Raw genomic sequence first — 25,594 nt, 5'->3', positions numbered from 1 at the left:
GCAGAGGAGTCGGGATTCAAATCTTGGGGTTTTGGTATACACGTTCTTAACTATTATGTTACTCTGTCTCTCACAGAAAAGAAGAACAGAAAAGGAAGTTTAAAAAACAACTTTTTAAAGAGACATACGGGGTGAGGAATGACAGCTATATTTCTCGATTTGCTACTTAGTGGTATCCAAGATTACTAGTCCTACAAGACTGCAGACCAAAAAGAAGGAATCCATTTTTTTTTTAATTTGGAAATCCTGAACGTTCTATCTCTCACTTTGAGATTAATAACATACACTAGCACTTTCAAAGTCCTGAGAAGTCTTGGGATTTCTGCAGTCTAGCTAGCATCCTCGAAAACCATCTGCTCATGAATGATAATCCTTTTCCACCAAGACTGTTAATATCTTTGGGAAGTCTTAATCTAGAATTCATCATCTAGAGCAAGTTTAATTCAGAGTTTCCAACAGATGGAAAGAAAAAGTTACTATCCACCCCATCCTCAACCAGGGGGTTTTGAGTTTCCACTTTCAGTCACCTTAGGAGCAGGAAGGAAAAGCACTTTCTACTGCCAACTCCTACAGCATCTCAAAGTTCAAGCTTCCCATCAACAATACTCCCCGTTCTGCCAGTTTCTTATACCAAAGACGAAGGGCCAGACCTGCTCTCTCTACAAAGAAGGTAGGGCAGACTTACTGCTTTTAAAAAAATCCATGATTTTAGAAGTATTTACTTTAAATGCTTATATTTAAATATCAGAAGCTCTGAGATAGAACAGCAGTGATCATAGCGTTTCAGTAAAGACCCTTTCAGTGTATTCCTTAGGTCCTTTCAGCGTATCCAGGAGATCAAAACTATTTTCCTAATAATACTAAGACATTATTTGCCCTGTTTACCATGTTGACATTTGCACTGATGGTCCATAAGGGTGGGTAAAACTGCTGGCTCCTAGCGTGAAAAAAGGAAGTGTCACCAGACTGTCTTAGGAGTCACTGTATTCCTCACTGCCACGCACTCACAATACAAACAAATGCCAGTTTCACTTAAGAATATCTTGATGGGGGCGCCCGGGTGGCTCAGTCGGTTAAGCAGCTGCCTTCAGCTCAGGTTCATGATCCCAGGGTCCTGGGATCGAGCCCCGCATTGGGCTCCCTGCTTAGTGGGGAGCCTGCTTCTCTCTCCCTCTGCCTCTCCCCCTGCTTGTGCTCTCATGCTCTCAACTAAATAAATAAAATCTTTAAAAAGAAAAAAGGAGGGGCGCCTGGGTGGCTCAGTCGGTTGAGCGTCTGCCTTCAGCTGAGGTCATGATCCCAGGGTTCTGGGATCGAGCCCCGCATCGGGCTCCCTGCTCGGCGGGAAGCCTGCTTCTCCCTCTCCCACTCCCCCTGCTTGTGTTCCCTCTCTCGCTGTACCTCTCTCTGTCAAATAAATAAATAAAGTCTTTTAAAAAGAAAAAAGAAAAAAAAAGAATATCTTGATGAAGCAATAAAAATTATTTTATTCATCTCAACCTATGAGCACTTTTAGTATTCCATGTGACAAAATGGGAGGTATTCCAATGGTAGCTCTGCTGCATAAGCAAGGGTGATGGTTATCTATAGGGAAAAAAATTTGTGCAACTGAGTTGCAAGCTGAACTAGCCACATTTTTCATGGGGAACTATTTTTATTCTAAAATATGACAGATCAACTATGGTTACTCACACCTGGGAATGTGACAAACATTTTCTCAAAAATGAAAACCATCATTTCAAGGAAAACAACAATATTTGTTGCAAATGATAAAATTCAAGTTTCATGCAAAAATCAGAATTTTGGAAAACATTTCTGCTACAATTTTGACAGCTTCCAATACTTAAAGACCTTGCTGGTAAGATCAGTGGGTAAGATTAGTGAATGTAATTATTTGACACTGTCTAATGATATGTGTTAACATTTGGAAGATCTGCATGATTTAGGAAACAAATATTTCCAAATGACCAATAAGTGACAATTCAGAATCATGTGATGAAAGATCCATTCAAAGTACAACATATAGATCAATGAATTTTAAGGTATAAATATTAATATAACAAAGACAGTTTCAAATTCTACATGGCAAGTAACCTAGAGGAAATCTCTACTGGTTGAGTTTTGGTGTAATAGCAAAGACGAACATCCATAATTATCTGAAAAAGCCATGAAAAGATTCCTCCCTTCCAACTACAAATCTATACGAAGCTGGATTTTCTTCACGTACTTCAACTACAACAACATATTCAACAAACTGAATGCTGAAGCAGATATGAAAATCCACCTGTCTTTTACTAAGCCAGACACATGTAAAGTGTGAAAACAGTTCCACTCTTATTAAACTTATTTTGTTTTGGAAAATAGTTATCTTTCATGAAAAAAAAAGTTCTTTATTTAACATGTAATCAGGTTATTATTGTTAGCTTTGAGTGAGTTAATCATTTAAATTTTTGTGTTTTAATTTTAATGTGGTAAATATCAATAGATACAATCCCCATAAACAAAAGCTTTTTGGGGGACCTCAATTTTAAAAATGTAAAGAAAGCATGTGAACAAAAAGTTTAAGAACTGCTGTAATAGAGGTTTCTTTCTAATATATAGAAAGGTATTGAGGAAAGATTTCTAACTAGAAAGCTATGTTTTTTAACTATACGTTTTCCTATTTTCAAAAACTGGCAGAATATCCATTTGCCCACCAGACTCCACCATGTAAGGAGAACTGGATATATCTTGTTTTCCATGATTTCCCAGTAACATAAGATCTTCACATACTGTGTTTGAATGGAAAGTGAGAAACATAATTCTAAACTCAACATACATACATATAATATGAATAAACATACTTACGTCCCTTAAATACTGTCAAATAAGATGATTTGTTTATTCAAAAAATCAACATTCCACACTCAAGGGATGAAGTATTTTTTCCCTTCAAGAACCATTGACCCAAAGAGGAATAAAGACTCACTAACATACAACTTCATTTTGTTTCTGAAATTGGGTTTCTCTTCATCCTCTAAATTAATGAGCAGGTCTGCAAGATTCTGCTTCATAAAGATAACAAGTTAAGATATTAAAAGAGAAAGGAGAAGGAGCTCAGAAGGGTGTGACTTAAGAGGACAAAGCAGCAGGAAAGGGGAAGAAGAAACTGAGCAAAGGCAAATGAGATTTTACACATAATCCTTTTGAAAAACTTCTGAAATTCCAAAATGACCCTTGCCCAAATAAAAGGAGTCCTTCAACAAGTCACTAACAAAAGGCATCCACGTACCTGGCATTTCTTCAGCTCTCGCTTCAGCTGGAGAACCGTAACATGCTGAGGCCCTTCTTCCAGGTTGCCAATGCTGTGGCTCCCTCGGAAGGAGGTGAAAACCGCCTTCCTCACCTCCTGAGTCATGTTCAACCACTCCTGCAGTTTGTGTTGCTGCTTCTGGTTCAGTCTGACAGCATCCTTTAAGTCCACCAGAAAGGTAAAGGCTTCCTCTACACAATTCTGGTAACTCCGACATTCTCCTTGTAGCTGAGCTACTTGCTCCTCAAGAGAATGGATCCTGTTTTTATCAGGAGTCTCCTCTTGATGGATCTGGCTGGTTTGGCTGATGCTAGCCTGTTGGCTTTGCAAAGCTTCTCGAAGCAACTTGATTTCAAATTCCATTTCGTCCATGCGGTCTGACTCGGGGCTGAAGTTTAAGGTGGGCTTGTTTCTAATGTTGCGGGCTCTGTTGGCATATTTGAGGGAATTTAAGGACTCATCAAAGTCTGAGGAGGATGGGCTGACACAAGTGATCATGACTGTCTTGGCACTGCCTCCCAGGGAATCTTTCAGGAGCCGGGTGATTTTCGCATCCCTATATGGAATATGTGAACTCTTCCGGCGGGGGTCCCCAAGAGCGCTGATGACGTTGCCCAAAGCCAGCAGCCCACTGTTGATCTGAATGGATTCTTTGAACCGTTCACCAGTATTCCCTGTTTTGGTTACTCTTTCGGAGCCAGCCAAGTCCACAAAGTGGAACTTTGAGACAATCTGCCGACGGGAGTACCACGATCCGTCTTCACCGGCCTCCATGTTTTTCTCCACTTGACAAATACCGATTGTAAAAATTGCATGTGATCTACTGGAGTGCTCGTTCATTTGGGTGGTACCTGTATGCCGGGCTGCATTCCCCATCTCCAGGAGACTCATCACCTCATCTGCGCTCTCCACCTGGCATTCTTTGGCCCCAACAATCACTTAAAACAGTAACAGCAAGTTTTTAAACCAAATTTTAATCAGAACTCAGTATAGTTACATTAACCACACAACAGTTAATATTTGCTAAACTGCCCAGGCTAAGAAAAGCTCTTAAAAAGAAAAAAATCAATAGCATTCCAAATAATAGTGACGTCAGCAATATCATTAAGTAATTTTAGATAATCTCCCAAAGGAATTATTTTAATAGACAGCACTCATTTTGATATTTACATTCTAAAAGATGTAATGTAGGTATATATATATATTTTAAACAATCTGGTTTCTTCGGAGTCCTACTCAATTCTTTAAGATGACTGACAAAAGAAAAACTCTCTATTCCAGTATTTTGACTTGTAGAGTCTAATAGACCTATTTTTAAAAATAGATTAATTAAATTAATTAATTAAGAATTAGTAGATTAATTAAAAGAAATTAGTGTCTTTTGAGTTTTATTAACATTCAAGCCATCCTTAGGTTTACGGTTTTTAGTATTATGTGGTCATGACCAATGATAAATGACAATTTCAGTATAAATAAAATTGGTTATTCATTTTAAAAACAGGTATGCCCTACATAATAGCAGAGTAAAAGGTAAACAAATGTGATGGCAATTCAAAAAAAAAAAAGTTTCTATTTCAAGAACAGTAGAGTAAGAACCAAAAATAAACCAAAGCTTACTGCCCACATTATTTGTTTATATTCAAACATATTTCTAAAAGAAGTAGGTGGATTTGGGATTTGAATCAGAGCAGTAAAGCTCCTGATTTTGTGCTTGAATTACAGGTCATGTTTCCTCTTTATTCAGATCCTGTTATGTCACTGTCTTCCTGAAAAATAATCATTTTGCTTTCATTATTTCCAACATGACACCTTTTTTAACAACCTAGTACATTTAAAGTTCTAAAGTACCTCTACTACAAAAAGGGAATGCTAAAATATCGGCAATTATAAACTATGACAATGTAACTGTAAATCAAAGGATAACTTTCATAAAATTTTCCTGTTAGGCTACAGTTTAGCACAACCTATGGTTCTCAAACCCAGCTGCAAATCACCTGGAAACTTTGTAAAAGAGAAAGTAGCAAGACCCAGGCCCCATTCCAGACAAATTCATCAGAATTTCTGAAAAGTGGGGCCCAGAAGTCAGTATTTCTTAAAAAGCTTCCACAATGATACTGATGGTGCAGCATCCAGGTTGGATACCAACCATTGCTTCACACAGAGGATCTAAATAAATATGTCAAACAAATACACTTTGGTTGTGAGTGGAATATTATATAAGACATATGGCAATTTGGCTTAAGACAATTTGCTGCATCTTTCCAAAACTTTTGCAGAATTGATATTAGTTATTAAGTTTATCAGAAGTGATAGTGTACACTTCTGCATCTGACTATTTTATAATAAACATGTGTTATTTTTGTATCTTCTTAACCAAAGATAAAAACATTCAATAATTACATTTTATATGATACAGAAGCTCAAAACATTGGCCTGAATTCTGTCCAGAAAAGATCAACTATACTGAATTATCTACTAAGACCATAAACTACCATGTCTGCTTTCTAAAAAACAAAACAAAAACCAATTTCTCCAAACATCCAGGAATGCCAGGGCTGCCAAGACAGGGCCAATAAGGTGACAAACTTCACTGCCCCCTGCAGGCAGTCTGAGTGATCTTCCTTTCCTAACTGCTAGGAAATTTCCTCAAGGAGTCTGTGATTCCTTTATCGCCAAGAAGGGTTCTACCTAAGTATCTTTTCTACGAGAGAAACACACCCAAGTCAGTGTTATTAATAATCGTGAAAATCTAGAAACAGCTTAAATGTCCAGTAATGGAACATTAATTTAAAAACGTATAATACATTCAGAAGACAAAATTACCACATGACCAGAGTCATAAGTTTGAAAAGTATTTAATGGTGTGTGAAAATGCTCACAATATAAATATTTTTTTTAAGATTTTATTTATTTATTCGAGAGAGAGAATTAGAGATAGAGAGCACAAGAGGGAAGAGGGTCAGAGGGAGAAGCAGACTCCCTGCTGCGCAGGGAGCCCGATCCCTGGACTCCAGGATCATGACCTGAGCCGAAGGCAGTCGCTTAACCAACTGAGCCACCCAGGCGCCCATCACAATATAAATATTAAGTGAAAAAATAAGATGCAATATTATATGCAGGGTTCTAAGTATATCAAAAAAAATTTATATGTGCACAGAAAAAGAAATCTGGAAGGAAACACCAAAAACAGAAGTTGCTCTTTCTGGGTTCTGGGATTAAAGATGAACTTTAACTTTCTTCTTTAAACTTTTCTATGTTTTCAAAGTGTTCTATGCTGAACATATTACCCTTTAAATCAGAAGAGCAGAAAGTGTTATTCTTTAAAGATTTTTTTTCTTTTTTATTTGACAGAGAGAGATAGAGCAGGAAAACAAGCAGGGGGAGTGGGAGAGTGAGAGGCAGACTCCCCGCCGACCAGGGAGCCCAATGAGGGGCTCGACCCCAGGACCCTGGGATCATGACCTGAGCCGAAGGCAGACGCTTAATGACTGAGCCACCCAGGCACCCCAGAAAGTGTTATTCTTTAAAATATTTGTATTTTGACCTATTCTAGCTTTCTCCCATTTCCAAACAATTGGATATTTAATGAAATTAACAGGTTGTTAGCACTGAAATTCGACCTTGAGATGCACAAAAAAAGATAGGTAAGTGTCAATATGGAGGAGCAAACACATAAACTGTCCAAATTAAAAAAAAGAGAGAGAGAGAGAGGAGACAATAGATGTGCTGGGACAAAATCAAAGAGGAAGAAAGGAGAATTCTGGAGCAACTTGGACAAACACCAAAGGAAGAAGCCATCCCTAATTTAGCTAAATTAGCTAAAACTAATTTAGCCTATTTCAAAGTCTCGCTGGAGATGAACCCAGAGCGGGGGCAATCATAAAAAATAAGTACCTTGAATTACAACTTACTAACTTCATCTAACCAACCTGTCTGAATTATGCTTCACCTGGGTGATTTATTGGATATTGGTGATCAAAAAGCTATTCAATTTTAAAGTAAAAACAAATGCATTTTGCTTCGATATCTGTTTTAAAGATTCTTTGGAATATATCCAGAAACTGAATTAAATCACATCTATTTGCTAATGAAGGCTATCAATTAAGTAAGCTACTTTACCTGTGTTGCCTTTTTCATCTTCTCGGATGTGAAGATCCTTCATAGATGTTTCCAATTCTAGAAGATCTCTTAGGTCTTCCTTATATACTTCTATATAAGACACTTTAATACTAAAGTCAATGCTAGGATTTTCAGAGATGTTTTGAAATATTTCTTGGATAGCTCGAGGGATGATACCCTTTTGTCCTTCCACAACTGAAGCTAAAAATTTAGAGAAAGAAAGCACATGTGAAAATTAAGATATAAGAAAAGCTAAAACCCAAAATTTATATTTTCATAAGAAAATACCTATATTACAAACTTTTTAAAACCATAACTACAAAATTCATGTGTAAAAGTTTCCACAATTTTTTAAAAATAGTTTTAAAAATTTTAAATAAGTCAAAGAATAAATTGATACTTAAAGTTAAATATGTTAGGCCAATTTAGAAACCTGCCCACCATTTGTAGCATTGTTCCATGGAAAATACATTCTAAGCTACAAAAAGTTGGCTTGCAAATGAACCTTAAAAACAGCTTCCAGGTTGAAAATGACCAATGTTTAGATCTTGGGCAGCATCCTGAAAATCTGAACCTCTATTAACGTGGACTGCCTTTCACCTAATTTAAGATGCAAGACTGCCATCATGTGGCAAGTCAAGGAAGCTGTAGGTTTTTCTAATACAAAGGAAAAAGTGAAGATTGAAGATTTCCTTTTTTTTTTTTTAAGATTTATTTTATTTATTTTAGAGACAGAGTGTGTGTGTGCGAGTGGAGAGAGGGGAAGCAGACTCCCTGCTGAGTGTGGAGCCAACACAGGCCTCCATCCCAGGACCCTGAGATCATGATCTCAGCAGAAATCACGAGTTGGTCACTTAACCCACGGAGCCACCCAGGCGCCCCTGAAAATCCCTTTTTGAGAGTTTCCAGGAACTAGCCAACAGCATTATGTATAAATTACAGTGCAATATATGCATTGTAGATTAGCCAGACTATAAGGCTGATTTGAAACAGCTCATTCATTTCCTACTTCAACAGATAACAAAGCACAATAATTGAAAAGACTTATCAAAATGCTGAATTTCAAATAATATTTAAAATACAGCTTCAATATATATTTTAGTAACCTAAATATCACATTTTTCAATGTTATAATTACTTTCCTGAGATAGACTGTTTCAGAGAAAGAACCTGTAAAGAACACACAAGAGTTTCTAAAGAATGTTATGCCTGGTACAAATCCAAGGTTCTGAGAAGTAGGAAAATGAATATTAGTAAATAAGCACCATATTGAAAAATAAGAGATTATTATTCTGCCACAGTGCCTAGCATGGTACCCTAGATACTACAAATGCTCGACAAATTATTTAATGGAGAAAAAAAAAAAACAGCATTATTTAAAAATCAAACAGCAGATGACTGACCCAGAATTGGTGTCCTTAACAGCCTGGGAAATAAAAAGTGCTACCAATTTCACTAATATACCAAGAAATGTAACTTCAAACAACAAAGTACAATTTTTCACCTATCAGATGACAAAAGAAAAATATTTTGGATTTATAATATCCAGTAAGTGACAAGCATATGAGCAAATGGCTTTCCTATATTGGTGGTAGGCATCTACAGCCTTTTTGGAGAGTGATTTGTCAGTGTCTATGCACATTTTAAATGTGCACTCCCTTTGACTCAATAAATCCACTTCCAGGAATCTGTTTTATACAAATACTAACTCATGGTGCAAAGATACACACTGCAACTTTTTTAAGACTTTATCTTTTCATGAGAGTAAAAATCAGAAACAACCTAAATGTCCATTAATAGTGGAGGAACTATGGTCCATTCAAACTGTGGAATATTATACAGTCCAAAAAACGAGGTGAAATTCTATGACCCATACGGGAAGTAATGAAATATTTTACATTGTCAAATGCAAAAGGAAAATTATAGAATCACAGGTATAATAACTCAACTCATTAAACAAAACAACAAAAAAAACTACATGTGTATTTCTAAAATGCCTAGAAAAACGTCTAGAGACAGAGACCCAAATAAACAAAATTACTCATGGAAGGGGAGAAATAAAGACCAAAACCACAGATATACAAACAAACATAACAGAATATTATAAAAACCTATATGCCAACAAATTGGACAACTTAGAAGAAATTCCTCAAAACATATAACCTACCAAAATCAAAGCAGGAAGAAATAGAAAATTTGAACAGACCAATCACTAGCAATGAAATTGAATCAGTAATCCAAAAATTCACAAAAAACACAAATGCAGGACCAGACGGCTTCACCGGAGAATTCTACCAAACATTTAAAGAAGAGTTAATACCCATTCTTCTCAGGGCACCTTGGTGGCTCAGTCAGTTGAGCATTCAGCTCTTGATTTCAGCTCAGGTTGTGACCCTGGGGTCCTGAGATCAAGCCCCACATCGGACTCCCCACTCAGCAGAGTCTGCTTGTCTACCTCTCCCTTGCCCCTCCCCCAGCTCTCACTCTCTCTGTAAAATAAATAAATAAATCTTAAAAAAAAAAAAGTTAATACCCATTCTTCTCAAACCATTCCAAAAAAATACAAGAGGAAGAAAAATTTCCAAGTTCATGCTTTGAAGCCAGTATCACCCTGATACCAAAACCAGATAAAGACCCCACAAAAAAAGAGAACTACAGGCTAATATCTCTCACGAATATAGATGCAAAAATCCTCAACAAAATATTAGTAAACCGAATCCAATGATATACTAAAAAAATCATACCACAATCAAGTGGGATTTATTCCCACGATGCAAGGGTAGTTTAATATTCACAAAACAATCGATGTGATACATCACATCAGTAACAGAAAGAATAAAACCATATGATCATTTCAATAAATGCAAAGCATTTGACAAAGTACAACATCCATTCATGATAAAAACGCTCTGCAAAGTAGGTCCAGAGGGAATATATCTCAACACAATAAAGGCCATCTATGAAAAGCCCACAGCCAACATCATAATCAATGGTGAAAAACTGAGATCTTTTCCCCTAAGGTCAGGAATAAGACAAAGATGTCCATTCTCAAAACTTTTTTCAACATAGTACTGGAAGTCCTAGCCTCAGCAATTAGACAACATAAAGAAATAAAAGGCATCCAAATTGGTAAGGAAAAGGTGAAAGTCTCACTATTTGCAGATAACATGGTACTACATATAGAAAACCCTAAAGACTTCACCAAAAAACTACTAAAACTGATAAATGAATTCAGTAAACTCTCAGGATACAAAATCAATGTTCAGAAATCTGTTGCATTCCTATGCACTAATTATGAAGCAGCAGAAAGAAAATTAAACCCCATTTAAAATTGCACCAAAAATAATAAAATATCTAGGAATAAACTTAACCAAAGAGGTGAAAGACCTGCAATCTGAAAACTATAAAACACTGATGAAAGAAATTGAAGATGACACAAAGAAATGGAAAGACACTCCATGCTTATGGATTGGAAGAAGAAATACTGTTAAAATACCCATATTACCCAAAGCAATCTACACATTTAATGCGATCCCTATCAAAATACCAACAGCATTTTTCACAGAACTAGAACACACAATCCGAAAATTTGTATGGAACCACAAAAGAGCCTGAAGAGCCAAAGCAATCTTGAAAAAGAAAAACAAAACTGGGATATCACAATTCCAGACTTCAAGTTATATTACAAAATTTCAGCAATCTGGGGAAAAACTGAGAGCTTTTCCCCTAAGGTCAGGAACATGGCAGGGATGTCCACTATCACCACTGCTATTCAACATAGTACTAGAAGTCCTAGCCTCATCAATCAGACAACAAAAAGAAATAAAAGGCATCCGAATTGGCAAAGAAGTCAAACTCTCACTCTTTGCAGATGACATGATACTCTATGTGGAAAACCCAAAAGACTCCAGCCCACAACTGCTAGAACTCATACAGGAATTCAGTAAAGTGGCAGGATATAAAATCAATGCACAGAAATCAGTGGCATTCCTAAACACCAACAACAAGACAGAAGAAAGAGAAATTAAGGAGTCAATCCCATTTACAATTGCACCCAAAACCATAAGAATCTAGGAATAAATCTAACCAAAGAGGCAAAGAATCTATACTCAGAAAGCTACAGAATACTCATGAAAGAAATTGAGGAAGACACAAAGAAATGAAAAAACATTCCATGAAAGAAATTGAGGAAGACACAAAGAAATGGAAAAACATTCCATGCTCATGGATTGGAAGAGCAAATATTGTTAAAATGTCTATGCCACCCAGAGCAATCTACACATTCAAAGCAATCCCTATCAAAATACCATCAACTTTTTCCACAGACCTAGAACAAATAATCCTAAAATATGTATGGAACCAGAAAAGACCCCCAATAGCCAAAGGAATGTTGAAAAAGAAAACCAAAGCTGGTGCCATCACAATTCCGGACTTCAAGATATATTATAAAGCTAGCTGTCACCATCAAGACGATATGGTACTGGCACAAAAACAAACACATAGATCAATGGAACAGAACAGAGAACCCAGAAATGGACCCCGAACTCCATGGTCAACTAATCTTCGACAAAGCAGGAAAGAATACCCGATAGAAAAAAGACAGTCTCTTCAACAAATGGTGTTGGGAAAATTGGACAGCCACATGCAGAAGAATGAAACTGGACCATTTCCTTACACCACACACAAAAATAGACTCAAAATGGATAAAAGACCTAAATGGGAGACAGGAGTCCATCAAAATCCTTGAGGAGAACACAGGCAGCAACCTCTTTGACCTCAGCCGCAGCAACTTCTTCCTAGAAAGATCGCCAAAAGCGAAGGAAGCAAGGGCAAAAATGAACTATTGGGACTTCATCAAGATAAAAAGTCTTGCACAGCAAAGGAAATAAACAGTCAACAAAACCAAAAGACAATGGACAGAATGGGAGAAGATATTTGCAAATGACATATCAGATAAAGGGCTAGTATCCAAAATCTATAAAGAACTTATCAAACTCAACATCCAAAGAACAAATAATCCAATCAAGAAATGGGCAGAAGACATGAACAGACATTTCTCCAAAGAAGACATCCAGATGGCCAATAGACCCATGAAAAAGTGCTCAACATCGCTCGGCATCAGGGAAATACAAATCAAAACCTCAATGAGATACCACCTTACACCAGTCAGAATGGCTAAAATTAACAAGTCAAGAAGTGACAGATGTTGGCGAGGATGCAGAGAAAGGGGTACCGTCCTAAACTGATGGTGGGAATGCAAGCTGGTGCAGCCACTCTGGAAAACAGTATGGAGGTTCCTCAAAAAGTTGAAAATAGAGCTACCCTATGACTCAGCAATTGCACTACTTGGTATTTACCCCAAAGATACAAATGTAGTGATCCGAAGGCTCACTTGCACCCCAATGTTTATAGCAGCAATGTCCACAATAGCCAAACTATGGGAATAGCCCAGATGTCCACCGACAGATGAATGGATCAAGAAGATGTGGTATGTATATATATACACATACACACACACGATGGAATACTATGCAGCCATCAAAAAGTGAGGTCTTGCCATCTGCAATGATGTGGTTGGAACTAGAGGGTATTATGCTAAGCAAAATAAGTCAATCAGAGACAAGACAAGTATCATATGATCTCACTGATGTATGGAATTTAAGAAACAAGGCAGAGGCTCATAGGGGAAGAGAGGAAAAAATGAAACAAGATGAAACCAGAGAGGCAGACAAACCATAAGAGACTCTTAATTACAGAAAATAAACTGAGGGTTGCTGGAGGGGAGGGGGGTGGGAGGATGGGGTAACGGGGGTGATGGACATTGGGAAGGGTATGTAATTGTACTGTAATGAGCACTGGGTATTAAATAAGACAGATGAATCACAGACGTGTACCCCTGAAACAAATAATACATTATGTGTTAATTAATTGAATTTAAATTTAAAAAAAACACTTCAGCAATCAAAACAGTATAGTACTGGCACAAAAACAGTCACATAGATCAAAAGAACAGAATAGAAAACCCAGAAATAAACCCATAATTATATGGTCAATTAATCTTTGACAAAGATTAATTAATCTTTCCTATTATACAATGGGAAAAAGACAATCTCTTCAACAAATGGTGCTAGGAAAACTGGACAGCTACATGCAAAAGAATGAAACTGGAACACCCTTTTTTACCATATACAAAAACAAATTCAAAATGGATTTAAGACCTAAATGTGAGACCTGAAATCATAAAAATCCTTAAAGAGAGCACAGGCAGTAATCTCTCTGACATCAGCTGTAGCAACATTTTTCTAGATATGTCTCCTGAGGCAAGGGAAACAAAAGGTAAAGTAAACTATTGGGACTACATCAAAATAGAAAGCTTCTGCACAGAGGAGGAAACAATCAACAAAACTAAAAGGCAGCCTACTGAATGGAAGAATATATTTGCAAATAACACCAATAAAGGGTTAGTATCCAAAATATATAAAGAACTGATACAACTCAACACCCCAAAACAAATAATCCAATTAAAAAATGGACAGAAGACATGAACAGACATTTCTCCAAAGAAGACATCCAGGTGGCCAACAGACCCATGAAAAGATGCTCAACATCTCTCATCAGGGAAATACAAATCAAAACTACAATGAGATACTGCCTCACACCTGTCAACAGAATGGCTAAAATCAACAACACAAGAAACAACAGGTGTTGGTGAAGATCTGGAGAAAAAGGAACCTTCTTGCACTATAGGTGGGAATGCAAACTGGTGGAGGCACTATGGAAAAGACTATGGAGGTTCTTCAAAACTTTAAAAATAGAACTACCCTATGATCCAGTAATTGCAATACTGGGTATTTACCCAAACTATGAGAGCAGCCCAAGTGTCCATCAATAGATGAATGGATAAAGATGTAGTACACACACACACATACACACACACACACACACTCCACACACATACACCCCCCCACACACACCCCACATACACACCCCCACACACCCCCTACACACACACACACACACACACACACACCCCACACACACACCCCACCACACACACACACACACACCCACACACACACACACACACACACGATGGAATTATTCAGCCATAAAAAAATGAATCTTGGGGCGCCTGGGTGGCTCAGTTGGTTAAGTGACTGCCTTCGGCTCAGGTCATGATCCTGGAGTCCCGGGATCGAGTCCCGCATCGGGCTCCCTGCTCAGCAGGGAGTCTGCTTCTCCCTCTGACCCTCTTCCCTCTCGTGCTCTCTATCTCTCATTCTCTCTCTCTCAAATAAATAAATAAATAAATAATCTTTAAAAAAAAAAAATGAATCTTACTATTTGCAAGGACCTGGACAGAGCTAGAGAGTATAATGCTGAGCAAAATAAGTCAGTCATAGAAAGACAGATACCATATGATTTCACTCATATGTAGAATTTAAGGAACAAAACAAACAAGCAAAGGAAAAAAGAGAGAGAGAGAGACAAATGAAGAAACAGGCTCTTAACTATAGAGAATAAACAGATGGTTACCGGAGGGGAGGTGAATGGGGTAATGAGGAAATAGGGATGGGGATTAAAGAGCACACTTACCATGATGAAAAAAATGATTAAAAATAAATAAATAAAAAAAGCTAGGGGAAAAAAATCAAAAACTGCTTCTAATGGTGTTATCAAGTATAAAGTATTTTATAGCAGTTAAAATATTTCAGGATAATAGATAATAACTTTTTCCCTTAAGGTATTAAATTGTATGCATGGCCTCTTAATAAAAGCAAATATAGCGATAATTAAGTCACCAAGTTCTAAACATTTTATAACTCTTATTAGTATAAAGAACATAGTGAGTCTTAAAGATCATAAAACATTTGCCCATTAAAAAAAGGCTATGATCCTAAAAAAAAAAACAAAAACAAAAACACAACTTATAGTAGAAAAACTGAATTTTTCTACTTTGAGACCCTAAAATAATCTAGTATCTTTAATCTCCTAAATCCTGCATAACAGTGATTCTAAAAATGGTGGTGAGGGGGGTGGGGGGTATTGGGCACTTATGGACTCTCCATTTATTCTTTGCAATCAGGGCTTCCTCAAACCACACAGCCAGCCTCCAACTCTCCCCCACAATCCCTAAATGTAATGAGAAATATTTCTCAAAGTCACATATTCCATATTTGAAAAGCATGAAAGTAGGAAATACATTGAGAGTCATCATCCATATGCAGAATACTAGCAATAATTTTAGACAATAATACATATATATGTACAATACTCAAAAGTTTGCTTTTAGTAGAAAAATACCAATACAGTAAGCAATCTCAACAGAGGACCTGACTTCAATCCCAGCTGTCACTAGCCCTCTGAGTAACTCCTTCTTTGATCGCTCCATAGCTGGAGCACCACACTTATAAATAAAGAGAAATGATTTTCAAGTTTCCTTCCAGCTCTAAAGGAAATCCTAAGGATTCCACCTTTTCCAAACTAGAATTACAAGCAGGAGAAATTATATCCTAAAATATTTAGTATTTAAAATAGAAATCCGGGGTGCCTGGGTGGCTCAGTCGGTTAAGTGTCTGCCTTCAGCTCAGGTCATGATCCCAGGGTCCTGGGATCGAGCCCCACCTCGGGTTCCCTGCTCAGTGAGGAATCTGCTTCTCCCTCTGCCCCTCACCCCGCTCATGCTCTCACTCTCAAATAAATAAAATCTTTAAAAATAAAATAGAAATCTGTATTTACATGTGAGGTGATGGATGTGTTAACTAAATTGGAGGAATCCTTTGACAACATATACATTCATCAAATCATCATGATGTACACTTTAAATATAGTACAATTTTATTTATCAATTGTACCTCAATAAAATGGAAAAAATAAAATAAAAATTTGACTTAAAAATGGGGAAAAAAGACACCTTAAACCACGTAATAAATTCTTCCTGTCGCCTTGAAGTTCTGGTTGTAGGACTCTTGATATTTACACGTGGACTATGTTAAAAGATCAAAATCTGGTCATGTTAACTCATTTCTTTCTACTTTAAGTTCTGTTCAAAACAACAAAGGGTTGCCAGAGGCAGGGAGTAGGGGAAATGGGTGAAGGTAGTCAAAACATAAAAACTTCCAGCTGTAAGTAAGTTCTGAGGATGTAATGTACAGCATGGTAACTGTAGTTAATGATACTGCATTGTGTATTTGAAAGGTGGTAAAATATGAGATCTTAAAAGTTCTTGGATGCCTAGGTGGCTCAGTCGGTTAAGCATCTGCCTTTGGCTCAGGTCATGATCCCGGGGTCCAGGGATCGAGTCCTGCATCAGGCTCCCAGCTCAGCAGAGAGTCTGCTTCTCCCTCTGCCTTTCACCCTGCTTGTGCTCTCTCTCTCAAATAAATAAATAAATCTTTAAAAAAAAAGTTCTTATCACAAGAAAAAATTTATAACTTGATGTGATTGATGTTAACTAAACTTACTGTAGTAATCATTTTGCAATATATACATATATCAAATCATTATATTGTACCCTTGGACTAATACAAAGATATATGTCAATTATATCTCAGTAAGACTGGGAAAAAATGGCAAAGGGCTGAACACTAAACACTGTCTTAAACTTGTTTCCTTAATCAAATATAATCATAAATTAAATTGTTGAATGAAAACTTCAATATTTAAAAATAAATCTTTCAAAGATGATGATATTATGAACACATCTGATTATCCTATACATTATTTCATTCAGTCAGTATGCTGAGCACCTACTATGTGTCTGGTAGTCATATTTTAGCTTCATTCTAGTGTCTCAAATAAAAGTCAAAGAATATGAGAATCTTACCAACATGGCCTCCTCCAATGGTGTAGGTCTTCCCGGATCCAGTTTGTCCATAGGCAAAAACGGTTGCATTATAGCCCTCAATGAGTGATAACACTAGTGGTTTTATACATGTATTATAAACTTCATCTTGAGTGGAATTTTTGCCAAAAACAAAATCAAAAGTAAAGACTCTATCTCTCCCAATGACAATTTGCTGGGTGTTTGGAATAACTCTCACACAAGCTTGATGATTATGAAGAACTTCTTTGCACAGCAGAGGTCGGATTCTTACAGCAACTTTTACTGGTATTTCTTCCATAGCAGCTTAGATGTTACTAAATAACTTTCTACTTAATATTCAATATCTAGTGTGAGAAATATCCATTTTATGTAAGATCTGGACTCCTGTGTATCAAAATAAAAACAAAACTTAATTATGGACTTCTCTATCGTAATAAACTAAGCATCTTCTAAAACAAAGTCAATTAAAGCAGGTTTGTTTCATTGAGAGATAGTTACAAGTAAATCTGTCTTATAAAAATATACCTATAATTTACAGATGATATGAAATGTCTGGATTTGCTACTAAACAATCTAAGGGGTAGGGGCCATGAGTTGGCAAATGATGAAGCTAAGAGATAAGTGCACAGGATTCCATCATGCCATTCTTTCTGCAGCAGTAATATGTTTCCCAGTTCACTAATCTAAATATTGAATAACTGGGGAGAAAATTAGGGCAAGGAAATAACTGCGTAATTGTACACATGTGTTGAAAGCAAACACTTTATTAGATTTTATAGCTATATCTCTTTGCCACAAATATTAGAGATAAATCCAAGAAAACAGTTTTAAGGATTTCTATAACTTTAAATCATTTCTTTTCAAAAATAATCAAAACTAACTGAAAAACTGCTTTTCCACTTTTGTACTTGTTTCTGAAAATCGCTGATAGAATATATTAAAAATTAAATTGGATTTGCAACGATGTGGATGGAATTAGAGGGTATTATGCTAAGCGAAATAAGTCAATCAGAGAAAGACAAGTATCATATGATCTCACAGATATATGGAATTTGACAAACAACGCAGAGGATCATAGGGGAAGGGAAGGAAAAATGAAACAAGACAAAACCAGAGAGGGAGACAAACCATAAGAGAGTCTTACTCTAAAGAAACAAACTGAGGGTTGCTGGAGTGGAGGGGGGTGGGAGGGATGGGGTGGCTGGGTGACGGACATTGGAGAGGGTATGTGCTATGGTGAGTACTGTGAACTGTGTAAGACTGATGAATCACAGACCTGTACCCCTGAAACAAATAATATATTATATGCTAATAAAAAGAAAAAGAAATAAAAGTCAAGAAAGCCATGGTGGGGGGGAAACTTAAATTGGTAGCTATACTTAACAATGAACCTGAAAAATAAATTAAGAAAACAATTCCATTTATAGTAGCATCAAAAAGGATAAAATACTTGGAAATAAAAATGTAATAAAAGCATGTAAAACTTATACTCTGAAGACTATAAAATATTGTTAAAGAAAGTAAAGGAGATCTAAATACATGGAAAAACATCTCATGTTCATGGGTTGAAAGACTTAAAACATTGTTAAGACGGCAATATTCCCCAAATTTTTATCTACAGATTCAATGCAACTCCTATCAGAATCCCAGCTGACTTCTTTGCAGAAATTGACAAGCTGATCCTAAAATTCTTTTTTTTTTTAAGATTTTATTTATTGATTGATCCTAAAATTCATATGGAAATTCAAGGGACACAGAATAGCTATAATAATATTGAAAAAGAACAAAGTCAGAGGACACACTTCCCCAAGTCTAAAGCCAAGCAACAGGAATCAAGACAGTACGGTACTGGTATAAGACAAACTTAAAGATCAATGGAAAAGAACTGAGAATCCAGAAATAAATCCTCATATTTTTTTTAAGATTTTATTTATTTGTCAGAGAGAGGGGAGAGAGAACACAAGCAAGGGGAGTGGCAGGCAGAGGGAGAAGCAGGCTCCCAGCCGAGCAAGGAGCATGACTGAGCCAAAGGCAGATGCTTAACCAACTGAGCTACCCAGGTGTCCCAATAAATCCTCAAATTTATGGGCAAATGATTCTTGACAAGAGCACCAAGACAATTCAGTGGGGGAAAGAACAGGCTTTTCAACAAATGGTTGACACAAACTGGATATCCACATGCATAAAAATGAAATTGGACTCTTACTTCACATCATATACAAAGTTAACTCACAATCGTTCACATACCTAAGTGTAAGAGCTAAAACTCATAAAACTCTTAGAAGAAAACATAGGGGTAACTCTTGGTAACCTTGGGTTTGCAACGGTTTTTCAGGTATAACACCAAAAGCAAAAGAAATAAGCTTTATAAGGAAGAATAGATGAAATGGATTTGAGCAAATTTAAATCTTTTGTTCCTCAGAGATATGAAAAATGGCTAATAAGCACATCCAAAGATGCTCAACATCATTAGCCAGCAGGGAAATGCAATCAAACCCACAATGAGGTATCACTTTGCACCTGTCAGAATGGCTAGAATCAAAAAGACAAGAAATAAGTGTTAGCAAGAATGTGGAGAAAAAGGAACCCTCAAGCATGATCGGTGGGAATGTGAACTAGTGCAGTCACTCTGGAAAACAGTATGGCGCTTCCTTAAAACATTAAAAATAGAACTACCCTATGATCCACTAATTGCATTACTGGGTATTTTACCCAACGAATACAAAAACACTAATTCAAAAAGATCTATGTACCACTATGTTTATTAGCATTATTTACAATAGCCAAGATATGGAAGCAACCCAAGTGTCCATCAACAAATTAATGGAGGGCGCCCGGGTGGCTCAGTCAATTAAGCGTCTACCTTTGGCTCAGGTCATGATCCTGGGGTCCTGGGATCGAGTCCTGCATCGGGCTCCCTGCTCCATGGGAAGCCTGCCTCTCTCTCTCTCTGTGTCTGATGAATAAATAAAATCTTTAAAAAAAATAAATTAATGGATAAAGAAGATATGGTATATATATGCAATGGAATATTACTCAGCCATAAAAGTGAATGAAATCCTGCCATTTGCAACAACATGGATGGACCTACAGGGTATTATGCTAAGTGAAATAAGTTAGACAGAGAAAGACAAATACCATGATTTTTTCCTTTCTTTTTAATGTTTGTTTGTTTATTTATTTTAAGTAATCTCTGCACCCAGTGTGGGGCTTGAGTCTCACGTGTGAGACAAAGAATTGCATGCTCAACGGACTGAGCCAGCCAGGTGCCCCTCATATGATTTCCCTTATATGTAGAATCTAAAAAAAAACAAAACAAACAAACAAATAAAAAGCAGAATCAGACCCATAAATACAGAGAACAAACTGATGGTGGCTGGAGGGTAGTAGGTTGTGGGGTGGGCAAAATGGGTGAAGGGTAGTGGGAGATACAGTCTTCCAGTTATGAAATGAGTCACAGGGATAAAATGCACAGCATAGGGTCATGGTATTGCAATAGCATTGTACAATGACAGATCATAGTTGCACTTGTGGTGAGCATGGCATACCGTATAGACTTGTCTGTACACCTGAAACTAATGGAACACTGTGTGTCAAATACACTTCAATTTTTAAAAAGATGGATATTAATATATTAAAAAAATTTTTTTAAGACAGATCAAAACAAGTGTTGGTGAGGGGCGCCTGGGTGGCTCAGTCAGTTGGGCGTCTACCTTTGGTTCAAGTCATGATTCCGGAGTCCCGGGATCGAGCCCGCATCGGGCTCCCTGCTCAGTGGGGAGTCAGCTTCTCCCTCTGACCCTCCTGCCTCTGTGCTCTCTCTCTCCCACTCTCCCTCTCAAATAAATAAATAAAATTTAAAAAACAAAACAAAATAAGTGTTGGTAAGAACGTATAGAATACGGAAACATCACATACTCCAGATGGAAATGTAAAATGATGCAGCAAGCTTTGGAAAAGAGTCTGGCAGTTCCTCAAAAAGTTAAAACATAGTTATCATTTGACCCAGCAACTCCACTCTTTTAGGTATATACCCAAGAGAAATAAAAACATAAGCTTTCATAAAAACTTGTGCATGAATGTTTGGTTTTGGTAGGATAAAGCTTACACCATACCATATAAAAGCTAAAAAGAGGGGCGACTGGGTAGCTCAGTCGGTTGAGCGTCTGTCTTCGGCTCAGGTCATGATCTCGGGGTTCTGGGATGAAGCCCCACACCAGGCTCATCTCCCTCTGCCTGCCTGCCGCTCCGCCTGCTTGTGCTCTCTGACAAATAAATACAATCTTAAAAAAGAAAAGCTAAAAAGAAAATGTAACAAGTAGTCTTAATAATGTGTAAGTGCAGATAATGAAAAATAACCAGGTTGGGGTATGGCTGGGCTCTTTGGAGAAGGGGAGTCTTGCACAGTATCATTAAGTAGCCTAGTAGACTATTAATAGACTAAAATAACATTTTCAGCCCTACTTGCTATGGAAATGTTAATACATATTTAATATTCACTAGCCTTTAAAAAACTCTGCAGCAGTACTGTGCATTATAATTTTGTGAGTGGACAGTCTGAAAAGGATCAAAATAACAAATACATCACTCTACTAAAAGCCCAAAAGAGTAAAAAAAGAAAAAGATCAGCTCCCTTGGGCTGCAAAATCCCGAGTCAACATGCTATATTTAATGGCCACAATAAAGAGATGCACCTAACCTTGGCAGTTTTAATCATTCTAATTAAAGTCAGCTGTGAAAAAATACTCATATGTATGATATATCTTTTCTTGGATCCTAAAGGACTCTGCAATCACTTGGTACTAGAAACTTTTCCAAATAAACTACAAGGATGCTGTATGAGTTGGTTCTTCCAAATGTCTTTAAACATCTACATTTGAAGTTTTTATTATACAGATTATTTTTTTTATTTATGCTATCACGTTAAAACAAAAGTTATGGTCTTTGTTAAGCCAAACCTAACTATTTCCAACAAAACTGCTAATAAAAGGTCCAGTGTAACTGGGATATTTTCACTTTCTCGGTTTTTATAATGGGAAAGTTTTGCTAAAAAGGCCAAAGAAATTCTATCTATTCTATTCTGATAAATAAGGTCCCCTAAATCTATCGCTTGTCAAAAATTAGTATCCAATTTAAGTATTAAAAAATCCATAGTTGGGGCGCCTGGGTGGCTCAGTCGTTAAGCTGTCTGCCTTCCGCTCAGGTCATGATCCCAGGGTCCTGGGATCGAGCCCCGCATCGGGCTCCCTGCTCAGCGGGGAGCCTGCCTCTCCCTCTCCCACTCCCCCTGCTTGTGTTCCCTCTCTCGCTGTGTCTCTGTCAAATAAATAAATAAATAAAATCTTTAACAAAAATCCATAGCATTTAAACTTCAGATTCTTCTCAATTGCAGTCATCACAAGCATATGTATTATGTCACCAATAAAAGTAAAGAAAGGTGAAATCTGATTGGCTGGTAATATTTAGGCATACTCCATGGAGTTTTGAAATCGGAGAAAGGCAAGAGAATCTTTGATCACTGATGTCATGTCGCTGATCAAAAAGAAGTGTCTCCAAATACTGTTGCCATCCAGTACCCGTGATTTTTCAGAAGTAGTGGTTGTCTAAAAATTTCGGTTTGCTAATATTTCCGTAAGAAACTTCCCAGCAAATGGACAGTGAATCGCAAAAGTATCTCAGAAAAGGTCACAAATGCATAAATAACTAGAGAGAGAATAGAGAAAGTAAAGTGGAAAAACAAAAATTGAAAACTTGGAGGGAGCGAAGTGTTATTTAAAAGGTGTTTCAACTTAAGAACTTGGGCACCGTTCTTTCTCAACGAAACCTGCCCCTGAGGGAGGAGACTTTCAGACTTCTTCGGCGCTTGGGTTGCACCAAAGTTTCAATATCCGCATGGAAAAAGGAGGCCGGTGACAAAACGAAACCCCCATGAGGGTGGGCCTTCCCATCCCCTTCAGCTCCCGCAGCTGGAAGCACCAGCACCAGAAACATAGGATCTTAGTGGGGTTCCGTCCGGCGTTCCCGCGCGTCCCTAATTCCCGGGCCCTTCTACCTCATGGGGGACCCCACTTCCCCCGGCCGTTCGGCGGGGTTCCCGGCACCGACCTCAGCCCCCTCCGGCGCCCTCCTCGGCTGTGCAGGCGCCCCAACCGCCCCCCACCCCACGAGCCGTCCCGCAGAGGCGCCCGAACCCCCACCCCTAGGCGGCGCCCCCTCTCCGCAACAGCGGGCTGGAGCGCGGGCGCGGCGGACAGTAGGGCGGGAGGGCGCCGCACCGCACCCTGCCCGGCCAGGCCGGCCCTCCACTCACTGACCAGCTCGAGAAAGCCCCGGTCTCCGGCGGCGAGCACAGCGCAGAACTACCCAGGTTCGCTCCGCCCGGCCGCCGCCGCCGCCGCCGGTCGGGCCTTTTGTTGTCGTGGGTTCTCCGGGCAACCGGCGAAGCCAGTCCCGGACGCGGCCCCTCCCGGCCGGGCGCTCGGCCGCGCCCCAGACCCCGCCCCAGACCCCGCCCCCGACGAAGTCCGTCCCCGGCAAGCCCCGCCCCCACAAGCCCCGCCCCACGGGGGTGGGAGGCCAGCTCCGGGCGTGGCTACAAAGCCAACTCTCTGGGACCTCTGGCAGAGTGCGGAACCAAAGTAACTCCCCACCGGTTTGTAAAATGAATGTGAGAAAGACTCACGTTGTTTCAGTATTTTTGCAGCCAATTCCATTTCTTTTTATTGAAGTAAAGTTCACATAACATACATCAAACCATTTTAAGGTGTACATTAGGCATTCACAAAGCTGTGCAACCATCACCTCTGGTTCCAAAACATTCTCATCACCCCACAAGGAAATCCCCGTGTCAATGAGCAGTCACTCCCATTCCCCTCTCCCACAGTCCCTGGCAACCACCAGTCCGATTTCTCTGTCTGTATCGATTTACCTGTTTTGGGCCTTTTTGATTCACCAAATCATACAGTTTGTGGCCTTTTGTGTCCGGCTTCTTTTGCTAAACAATGTTTTCCTTGTCTACCCATGTTGTAGCATGTATCAGTAATTTTATTCCTTTTTATGCTGAATAATATCCCATTGCGTGGGCATACCACGTTTTATTTATCAGTTCATTTGATGCACATGTGAGCTGTTTCCACTTTTTGGCTAATATGAATAATGCTGTTAGGAACTTTCATGTACCAGTATTTGTTTAATATCTGTTCTCAGTTCTTTTGATATAGATTTAGGAATGGGATTGCCAGGTCATATGATAATTCTATGTTTAATTTTTCCAATCTAGTTTTAAATGCCGTAATGCCTCCCCATTTTTAGTAGCACAATCCAAGCATTTTCTTCCAAGAGATGTTTCTTCTTTTTCTTTTTTTAAGTAACTTTCAAAAAGCATCCCTTCTCTCATGAAACTTAGGAATGAAGGTGGGGGAAAAAAGCTACTTAGTTATTAAATTGAATTACAGGTATCCCCTGCTTTTCAAAAGTTCACACTATGCTTCTTGGCTGAAAAACTTACATTACTATCTCTTTCTGCTAAATGGAAGAAATCCAAAGAGGATTTTCGATTTTATGATAAAAGGTGAAAGCCAAAATAAGGTTCAGCGTTTGTTTTGCAACCAACCCTTACAGAGGCAGCGGGCACCCCGGGAGAAGAGAGTCGCCTTCAGGGAAACCACACTTAGCACCTGGGCATCAAGCAGCCATAGTTCTGTGTGTGTCTGTGAGCATCTGTGCTTTATCTTGATTTATTTTGTGCATTTGTTAGCAAGATGTGTCCTAACGTATCAGAGAGGAATTACAATAGGTCATTTTTGGGGTTTGGGAATGGTCAAAATTTTTCCGTAAAATTTAATGGTAGTTGCTTCTTCACTTTACACCATTTGGCTTACATAAGTTTTTGCAGGACCATGCTATTTTCAGAAAGCACCTGGCTCCAGGGTTCCCAAACAGACCAGTTCGGCCACTGGCCGCTGACAAAATCTGAAGGCAGAGAGACAAATGGTGGTGAAACAGGAAAGGAATTTATTTCAGTGAGGCCAACACTGGAAAGATAGCAGACTAGCATCCCAAAGACTGTCCCCAAAGTGCTGAAAATGCTTCCAAGTTGATATAAGGAATATGTGCAGCAAAAGTGGGAGGATATGTGCAGGTGGGCAGTGAAAATCTAATCGACCATTTCTTGGGGTCAATCACATGGGGTCTTGCTGGCTCAGGGCAGTTGTCATTGCTTGAGGGGGTAGGTTTTGTTCCCATCAGGGGATGCTTTGCCCACAGGATCCTTTGCCTGAGTTAAGAGGTAAGTTGGAAAGAAGAACTTCAATAGAAAGTTTGAGGTCAATGGGGCACCTGGGTGGCACAGTCGGTTT

The 25,594-nt window shown here is 38.4% G+C and overlaps 1 protein-coding gene across 3 annotated transcripts in view; it reads right to left on the bottom strand.

Annotated features, from left to right (window-relative positions):
- Positions 1-23,712, bottom strand: part of KIF27 (kinesin family member 27) — a 97,671-nt gene extending 73,959 nt beyond the window's left edge. For 2 of the 3 annotated variants that reach the window (XM_027616645.2, XM_027616647.2), the window contains exons 1-4: positions 23,552-23,712; positions 17,238-17,621; positions 7,412-7,612; positions 3,272-4,230 (exon numbers count right to left, since the gene is read on the bottom strand). In XM_027616645.2, the coding sequence (XP_027472446.1) occupies positions 3,272-4,230; positions 7,412-7,612; positions 17,238-17,535 (1,458 nt within the window). In that variant the 5' untranslated portion in view covers positions 17,536-17,621; positions 23,552-23,712. Of the gene's footprint in view, positions 1-3,271; positions 4,231-7,411; positions 7,613-17,237; positions 17,622-20,100; positions 20,145-23,551 lie in introns of those variants that run through there. The other variant, XM_027616646.2, reaches the window with a different exon arrangement.
- Positions 23,713-25,594: the final 1,882 nt, after the last annotated feature.

Source organism: Zalophus californianus, chromosome 13 (genome assembly GCF_009762305.2).
Source record: "Zalophus californianus isolate mZalCal1 chromosome 13, mZalCal1.pri.v2, whole genome shotgun sequence".
Taxonomy (NCBI): domain Eukaryota; kingdom Metazoa; phylum Chordata; class Mammalia; order Carnivora; family Otariidae; genus Zalophus; species Zalophus californianus.
The sequence above is the reverse complement of the archived record's forward strand: the minus strand, read 5'-3'. Positions and strand labels throughout refer to the sequence as shown.